Source organism: Zootoca vivipara, chromosome 2 (assembly GCF_963506605.1).
Source record: "Zootoca vivipara chromosome 2, rZooViv1.1, whole genome shotgun sequence".
In the NCBI taxonomy this organism is placed as follows: domain Eukaryota; kingdom Metazoa; phylum Chordata; class Lepidosauria; order Squamata; family Lacertidae; genus Zootoca; species Zootoca vivipara.
In genome coordinates this window covers 110480785-110490516 of record NC_083277.1, presented here as the reverse complement: position 1 = coordinate 110490516, position 9732 = coordinate 110480785, and the positions used below count along the sequence as shown (strand labels likewise).

The window sequence follows — 9732 nt, the reverse complement described above, 5'->3', positions numbered from 1 at the left end:
ATGCAGCCTAATCTATCCTGGCTTCATGTTTTGACAGGTATATGGGTGTTTGTGACATTGCTTCCCACTCTGTTGCTGAACCTGGAGAAACACCAGAAACCTCTTGGATTCTGGGACTATTTTGGATGGAGCATTTGGGCCCTGGGCTTTGTTACAGAGGCTATAGCTGACCAACAGAAGTGGCATTTCAGAAGCAACCCTGATAACGCTGTGAGTAATGGCTGTGAGGTTCTCTGCTACATTATCCTTGGCTTTAGGGAGCCCTTGACTATAGGGGGAGATGCAATAGGACACAGGATCTCAGTGCTCACAGGCAGGAGGAGTTTGTACACCAGGACTAGACCATGTCATTACATCGAGGCACATTTAGTCGTTCTCTGAAGACTATCCCTGCCTGCAGGTCTGGCCCTGAGCAGAAGGATACAGGTATCAACAAGGGTGCCCCACATGACCTTAAGGTGCTGTTATGCAATGCCAGGTCAATGATTTGTAAGACCGCTGCCATCCATGACTTGATTGTGGATGGAGGAATTGACCTCGCATGCATAACAGACTAGATGTACAACTCAACTGGCGATGTAACATGATTTCCTAGTTTACCTAGATGTTACATGATTTTATTAGTGCGAAGCATTTAAACCAATCAAAAGCTAGCTTTTCTGGCAAAGCAAGAATCAAAGACACAGACCAAACAAGAGGAAAATACAGTGGAACCTCGGTTTATGAACGCCGCGGACCCATCTGGAACGGATTAATTCACTTTCCATTACTTTTAATGGGAAAGTTCACTTCAGTTTATGAACGCTTCAGTTTATGAACAGACTTCCGGAACCAATTACACCCATGTTTCAGTTTATGAACGCTTCCGTTTAAGTACTTCGCGGACCCGTCTGGAACGGATTAATCCACTTTCCATTACTTTCAATGGAAAAGTTCGCTTCAGTTTATGAACGGTTACTCCGCGGACCGTCTGGAACGGATTAATCCACTTTCCATTACTTTCAATGGGAAAGTTCGCTTCAGTTTATGAACGCTTCAGTTTATGAACAGACTTCCGGAACCAATTGTGTTCATAAACCGAGGTACCACTGTAACTCTAAAGGTAGACATGGTTCCAACTTCTTTACTGTTCTTACTTTAATAATAGCTTGCAGAGCCACCCAATTAAAGCTTGGGCTAAGAGACAACATACTTGTATCTCTAACTGAAATACAGTACCTTTTCCTTAATGTATGATGTCTAAGAGTCCAATTAGGTAAAGCTATGTTCTCACACACAAAAAGGACACTTCATTAGGCAGAATTTTGCTTTGGAAATCTTAACCCAATCAAGCACGGGGAGATTGGTGCTTAGTGATTACAGCCGTCCTGCTAATAGGGATGCAAGCTTTGGAATTGGCAATGCATATTAGTTGCTGAAGGTAGCTGGGCGGGAAGAGATCCTGCTTAGTATGTCGGTATTCACTGGTATTGATTTGGATAAGCCAACTGAATTCTGGACATATATTCAACTAGTGAATTTCTTTCATAATTGGAACCAGCTATGTAGTTACACTGCACAATAAAACTTTTTATTTTAAAATATCCCTAGGGGAAGTTTATCCAGAGTGGCCTATGGGCTTACAGTCGTCACCCCAACTACCTGGGCGAGATCTTGCTGTGGACAGGACTTTTTGTGTCCGCCACCCCAGTACTACGTGGCTGGCAATACTTCAGCGTCACCTCACCGCTGCTGGTGTGGTTCTTGCTCAATTTCATCAGTGGCATTCCAATCCTCGAAAAAGCAGCCATGAAGAGATGGGGGAAAGAGGCTGCGTTTCAGGCTTACTTGCAGAAGACTCCTGTGCTGTGGCCTATCAGCTTGAAGTGATCGGAGAAATGCCAGTCACCTCTTTGGGACATTGAACACAATACAGCTGTAGCGTGGAGACCATCTTAAATTGTACACAGCCATGGCGTGTGTTTAGCTCCCAGGCAGTTCTTATGCAACAGCTTAAACCAGAAGTTTTCAACCTTTTTTTAGTCCACAGCTTCCTTGCATTCTTTCTAAGGATCCCCTGTGGGGAAATGTGCTCTGAGCTGCGGGAGCTTAGTTGTGTCACCCCTTGCCTGCAGAACCGGCAGCCCCTCACCCCTTTTCGGACACACTCCCTTCTGGAGTTCCCTCAGCCGCTCCCGATTTCTGAGCCGCCCCCTGCCCCAAAGAGGTCCCTCCTCATGCCCACGGGCCTGGGAAGAGGATGCTCCCAGCCTTAGCAGCCCAAGAGACTGGCCAAAGGTGGACATGAGGCCAGCAACTTTACTCACCTCGAGAGGCAGCTGTGGGCACTACCAGGCCTGCATGGAGGAAAGGCTCCCCTTTGACGGTGGACACTCAGCTCCCAGGCAGGCATTGCACACAGCAAGCACAAGGCCAGTGTGGCATCTGCCTGCCTGGGCTCCCTAACCCAGTTGCTTGCTTACTTTGAGGCCACTTCAGCTCCTGGCAACCAGCACCCCCTGGCCAGCCCCAGAGGTACTTGTCAGACAAAGAATTGTGGACACGGAGAGACAGCTGGACAGCATGAGGTCCCCGGATTTCAATATAGCTGAAAACAAGAAATACGTTGCTGCCCCGGCAGCGTATCTCTTTTATCTTGAATCCAGAAACTCAAGAAGAGCCTTCACGTTCGCCCAAAGCTCACCATTGCCCTCGCCAGTGCTGCTAGGCTCCTTCAGAAATATCCCATATGAGCAGAGACTCTGCTCCTGCCTATTGGGGGAAGTAGGCAGCCCTGAACATCTTTTTTTTTTTTTTAGATGTCCTCTGTTCGATAAGGTACGCAGAGATACCATCTCCCCCATTCTGGAGAGCCTGGCCGACCTCCCAGATAAGGCCAAACTAAAGGCCCTACTATTAGGAAAGGAGCAAGTTAACTTGGACGGTAGCCAGATTCTGCATGCAGATCTGCAGGACCAGTCTTTCCCCCCAGAACAAGACAGCCATTGGAATAGCAAACTTGGTATTGGACTGTGGGGGAAGTAGTTGCTTTGCTCGGGTACGAATCTGAGAACTTTGAGCAGCACCAGGGGAAAGGCCAGCTGGACCTGCCCTCTGGAAACATAGCCCCTTCAAACTTAAAGTGGAACCTCGGTTTATGAACACCTCGGTTTATGAACACTGCGGACCCATCTGGAACGGATTAATTCATTTTCCATTACTTTCAATGGGAAAGTTCGCTTCAGTTTATGAACGCTTCAGTTTATGAACAGACTTCCGGAACCAATTACACCCATGCTTCAGTTTATGAACGCTTCAGTTTAAGTACTCCACGGACCCATCTGGAATGGATTAATCCACTTTCCATTATTTTCAATGGGAAAGTTTGCTTCAGTTTATGAACGCTTCAGTTTAAGTACCCCGTGGACCGTCTGGAACAGATTAATCCATTTTCCATTACTTTCAATGGGAAAGTTCGCTTCAGTTTATGAACGCTTCAGTTTATGAACAGACTTCCGGAACCAATTGTGTTCATAAACCGAGGTACCACTGTATAGACTCTTATATCCACCCTGAATGACAACCCCCATAGCCTTGTAAAGCATTTTTATTTTTAATAGCTGGTATATGACCGTAATAAAGCTTGATTGATTGCCTGGGGAGCTTGTAGCCATGACCGCTGCAATGAACAGCTGCAGGATGCAACGGCACACTGGTTGAAAACCACTGGCTTAACGAAAGCTCATGTTTTATGTGGTGAAAGCTCCACTTGTGCTGTAAGGTGGTATACGCAAATTGCTTGTCATGCAGAGGCAGCCACTGACCTGGGTGGCTTAACATCTGGCCTTCCAGATGTTGGAGACCCAGTCCCCACCAGGATGGTCTGTAGTCGGGGATGATGGGAACTGTCATCCAATAACCTAGAGGCCCAAATTGCTAAGGGGACCAGTGAACGCTACCCCTTGGAGCAGTTGTTTCATACGCGCCCTTCCTCGGGGAACAAGTGCCAGTGATTCAGCACGCAGAGTAGTCTGTTAGTTATCGTTACATCAGTAGCATTTCCCTCGTTGCCCTGGAACAGAAATGTCTGGCATAAAACACTTAATCTGAGATTAGAAGGCAGTGCTGGTCTTTTAGCTTCAATTACATAAAGTAGCTGGAAGGCTTTGCTCTCTTCTTGGTAAGTGGGTGCCCCTTGCCTAGCTGCCTGAGGCGTTAATCCCAATAATCCAGTGTACGGAGAAAAGAGATCATAGCCAGTAAGATCACCTTTTGTAGAAGGAAGTATGAATATAACCTGCCAAAGCTGGGTTAGCAGCAGATAACACACCAGCTATGGCAGAGCCATTCTGCCAGTGTCCAACTTTGTAGAAAAGTCAACATTCCCTTTTGTATTTTTATGTAAAGCCACCCTTATAAAACCTCCGGCTTTGATAAAGCTGTACTGCTGGTAATTAGTTTGTTCCAGCAACTACAGAGTATTAGGTATTGCCCTCTACCCCTTGAAATCTGCAGCAGTCTTTTCAGACTGAAAATTTTAAGACTTGTTTCTCACTCAGCCTTGCTACATTTTAGTATACAGTCCTTGCTGTTTTATTATTAATTGGATTTATATACCGCCCTATACCTGGAGGTCTCGAGGCAGTTCACAGAACAAAATCAAAATATAAAACCACAAAATATATAATTAAAATAAAAACAACCCAGTACTCCCCCCCACCCCCCATTTTAAAAGGGCTGTAAACTAGTGCAATTAACTGAAGGAATCTCCAGCTGTGAGGGTAAAATATCTTCTGAGGAAGTAGGATTGGAAGAAACTGGATTTGTTTTCATTGCTGCTGGGTTTTGGGTCTGTGTAATGTTCTTCCTGAAATATGCTGCTATCTGCTCTTACTGTACACAAGGTGGAGCTAGAAAGCAGAACCGCCAGCAATAAAAATTTAGGTAAAGGGACCACTGACCATTAGGTCCAGTTGTGACTGACTCTGGGGTTGCAGCGCTCATCTCGCTCTATTGGCCGAGGGAGCCAGCGTACAGCTTCCAGGTCATGTGGCCAGCATGACAAAGCCGCTTCTGGCGAACCAGAGCAGCACATGGAAACACCGTTTACCTTCCTGCTGTAGCGGTACCTATTTATCTACTTGCACTTTTGACATGCTTTCGAACTGCTAGGTTGGCAGGAGCAGGGACCAAGCAACGGGAGCTCACCCCGTCGGGGGGATTCGAATCGCTGACCTTCCGATTGGCAAGCCCTAGGGTCAGTGGTTTAGCCCACAGCGCCACCCACCAAATTTCTATGGAGTCTAGCATCATTAAGTCTCCAACCATAGCCATATAAGCCTGTGAAATTCAAGCAGCGACATGAGAAGCATGGGCAGTTTATTTCTTCTGATCAAGACTGAATTTATCAATAGGGACTTGCAGCACTTGATTACTCTTCCCTTCATAAACCTACTTTTAAAAAGTTACTGGCTATCTCCATATTTTGTGACAATAAATTCCATAAGCTACATCTTTGAAGTAAACTATGATTGACCCGAAACTGTAATTCAAGCCCATTTTAAGTGCCAGAAGTTCTTGTTTAAAATATACCTCTTTACTGTCTCTTATATCTTGTTTGTACTCAAGAGATCTGAACTTCATTGCAAAAGTGGATTGAACCCCAAAGTCATTTTAGTTGCACTTTTACCTCCCAGGATACAATGTTTGTGTGGGAGATAATAAAAAATTATTATTATTATTATTTATTTATACCCCACCCTTCTGGCTGGGTTTCCCCAGCCACTCTGGGCAGCTTCCAACAGAAAAATAAAATAATCTATTAAACATTAAAAGCCTCCCTAAACAGGGGAGTACGCCTAGTTATTTTTAACTGTGGTTGCAACACAGTTTATTTACTTTTTTTTCTATCACCTTTCCCCTGCTACAGCATAGTTGTTTTCTACTGTTAACCTCAAAATAACTATAACTACCAAGGAGAATGCATTTGTATGAGAAGTTCAAGGTTTCTGGCTGAACATGCATTACTTTGCACTTCTACTGAATGTGATATCCCCTTCTGTTGCCCTTGTGCCTAGTTTCAAGGGATCAATTTTGTTTGTTTTTTAAGTCTAATTTAGAGTTAACCTGCAAACTAGGATCTCTCACCCACCCAAACTATAGGCAGTATTTGAGCAAATTAGTAAGCATCCAACAGCAGATCCTATGGGGACTATTTTTTTCCCTTTTCATTGCAAAAACAGGCCATTTATTTCTGCCAGCTTCCTGTTGATCCTTGTTCTTTGGTTTAAATGTTGATGGCTTAAAAATGGGTTCCACTTCCATTAACATTCTGAGCAACAGAACACAGAGCAGATATCCATCTGTTATAGGAAGCAGAGAACACTTTGAAGGAAAGATAGGGGAATGTAGCTTATAAGCTAACCTTATTTTGACATGTCATTCCAGAAACAGAGCAAGATGATCTAGGAGTTTTAATATTTCTAGCTGTCATTAAAAAGTTATTGAGAAGGTTCCACATAACAAAAAATAACTGCATTAACTCAAGTGACTTGTCTAGTTGTTTTAATGATAAAGGACAGTTTGCACTGAACAGCAACAAACATAGACTGGAAAAATGAGATTTTCCTAATCAAGCCTTTTTCAATCAGTTACAGGAATTGCAGGTGTTCTTCCCTTTATTCCCATCTTCCAGTGCTCTGAACATGGTGGTACGACAATAGCCATCGAGAATCTATGGGTTGGTTGACATAATGCTAAACCATGGTTTGGTTTAGATTAGTGCTTATGTCATAAAGCCAGAAGGACTTTGATGGTGTTTACATTCACTTTTAAAGAACCATGGCTTGTTACATACAAGGCAGAGATTGTGGTTCAAAAGAAACTGGTTAGTTAAACAAGCCAGCTTCAAAACCCATGGCTTGAAGTTTATTTGTTTAGAAACTGAACAGAATTTGTTTTCTGCTACAATCGTATACAACAAGCCATGATTCTGGAAAATGAAAGTAAACGCTAGCAAAGTGTTTCTCCTGCCCACCCAGGAGGAGGAGCACAGGAGCCCACAGTTTTTCTTGGGTGCTTTGCTTGTGCTAAACCATGGTTAAAATCTTATGTGCAAACAGGAAAGTACAAAACTATTAATCTGATGGGCTGGCTGGCAATGCTGCTACATTTGGGGGCAACACTGAGCATTGCAAACATTAACTTGAAAACTGACACACTTTATGGAAATACAATTCAATACCCCGTAAAACAATATGGGTCGTGTTAAGATACAATTTACCTTTTTTTGACAGGCCACAACACAAAATGAGATACTCTTGCAAAATCAGTGATGTGTTTACAAGTATTGGTAAGACAAACCTTTGTGGGAAGGACTAAATTGGTTGAGTCTTCCATTGCATCTCACAAACAACACGTTCATCTTCTATCCATTAAGTACCCTGCTAAAAGCCCAGGATTTTACAAAAAAATAAATACAAGGGTAAAACCAGACTGCTATGGCTACAACATGACCAAAACCTTTCCACACTTAACACATGCTTTTACCAGCAATCTAGGCAGTTAAAATAATCCAAGCCAGGTTTCTGAAAGGTTGCAGGTGAAGATTAAGATGCTCAATTCAGTATCCTGCTGTTTACTCTGTGCCCTCCTCTGGTGCACAAGGCAGAACCTCAAGTATGCCACTATGGAACACTGGGTTTCCATTTTTCACATGACCAACTTCTGAGTTTATTCACTTAAAAATCATTGGTTTCAATAGAGAGAGACTAACCAAGAAAGTTCAATATGCACAGCACTCATTTCCCCAAGGATTACAGTTCTTTGAAACAAGGAAGATTACTGCTGGTGCAAAAATTTATCATTTCCAACCACAATGCACAACTGAAACAAGAATGGAGATGGAGGTGGGAGATAATGTCCGAGCTACAGAAAACATTTTAAAAAGAACTTTTTGCAGTTTCCCTATTTAAATAGGGGTCTGCCAGTTGTTTCTCATAAATGTAATATGGTAATAGATACTATATACTGCAGAATAAAAATAAAGTCTCTAACTGAAAATGGTATACAGTTGATCCTAGTACGCAATGTTGCTGAGAACAAGCGAAGGAACAATTTCGGATTTTATTGCAGCTGTTCATAATCGGACCGCAGGATGATGTTCAGTACAGAACCATGCTTCATTTCAGCATTGGAGAGGCAAAAAAATTACCCTGGCGTCCAATGCTGGTTGCAGATTTGCTTTTGCTGGCAAATCTAGGGAAAAAGAAAGGGAAAGACTCAGCATGAAATGGTTTTCAATTTCCTGGCATTTGCTTTGGTGGATGAGCATGTTTGAGCGAACAATGACTTTCTGCACCCACATTTTCACTTTTGTTGAGCACTTAACAAATAACACATATGCCATTAATGCTGAAAATGCCCCATGGAAATTCCGCAGATTTTCAAAGTACTTGAGCATATACAGCCGAAGACAAGATTAGTACAGGTAAAAATCTTCTTTAAATATATTGCCTTCTCGCACCAACCCCACCCAATTGATGTTGCCAACATTTCGGGGTATGCAGCCATCTCCAGGAGTCATGATTACCTCCAGGCTGGCCACTTTGATGAAGTTGGAACCAATGGGATTGTGAATTGCAGTTCCCTAGCAACTGGGCTACTTTGCCCTTTCCTAGCTACAGCAAAACTAGCTAGAGGCAGATGCGCAGGAGAGCAGCTGTGGTACCCCGCCTCATGTTCAAGACCCGTACCCAAGCCAAATACCATCGCTCCCTTATGAGCAGCCTCAAGCACTGCAGTCAACTTTGCTTGAAGGCAAGTGGTGGTTCTTTCAGAACATTACACTCTAAACATGGATCAACTGTTCACTTTGTTTTACTCATTGCCAGCTTGTCTTGCCTGATTCCAGACCACCCGGACATGTGCTTGAAACAAGCCACAGCACTCCTCAGCAACAATACTTTATGACTATTGCCGAGCTAAAAGGATGGTTACAATGACACTGCTAGAGTCTTGGAGCCCTTTCTAACGTGGGAAGAAAATGCTTTGTCTGCTAGGCCAAGGAAGCAACGGCCCAACTTACTTGGGTGTGTTTTTGCTGAATGTAGACCTGACCCTCTGGGAGAGCGAACTGCTTGAAGGGGTCTTTACCATTTGTTGCTCTGGAGTGGTGAGTGGTCCCAACATGCTCACTTTGAAGCAAGAAGACAAAAGCTTAGCACCGTAGTTAGCATTCTTAATCAGCAGTACCTTATCTCAGATAAAGTAGTTCCAGCCTTAGAGACGTATTTGTGAACAGTCTGAAGGAACTAATAATAAACCATTTAAAGAGGTATCATTTCTCATTCTGGTTGCTATTGCCGAGTTCATGTGGGGGTGAAACCACCCTTTTCTGGGTTGAAAAGAATGAGGCAGAAGTACACCATCCTATTATTCAGGCTGCCACTAAGAAATACTGTATGTTCCCAACAGCCCACCAATGCTATGGGTTTTCTGCCGAGGAATTTCAGCTCTTGCAACAATGAAGCACAGTTTATGCTGATTCAAGTAGCGTAACCAGTTCTCCTAATCAAACACAGTCCCAGAAAGTAAAAGAAGAGTGTTGTCTCTGAAAATAGCAACCCCATGTCAAACCCTGCCCTGTTTAATGCACGGCCAGCCTTTCATATATTGGCCTCCAACTCACATCCGTATGGCCAACTGTCAGGGATGAGAGTTGTAGCCAAACAACATCTGGAAAGCACCATGTTG

The 9732-nt window shown here is 43.5% G+C and overlaps 1 protein-coding gene across 1 annotated transcript in view; it reads right to left on the bottom strand.

The window, feature by feature from the left end:
• Positions 1-6500: 6500 nt before the first annotated feature.
• Positions 6501-9732, bottom strand: part of RACGAP1 (Rac GTPase activating protein 1) — a 36745-nt gene continuing 33513 nt past the window's right edge. Inside the window, exons 16-17 of the mRNA XM_035103781.2 lie at positions 9065-9173; positions 6501-8235 (exon numbers count right to left, since the gene is read on the bottom strand). Of these exons, the coding sequence (XP_034959672.2) occupies positions 8160-8235; positions 9065-9173 (185 nt within the window). The 3' untranslated portion in view covers positions 6501-8159. The remainder of the gene's footprint in view (positions 8236-9064; positions 9174-9732) is intronic.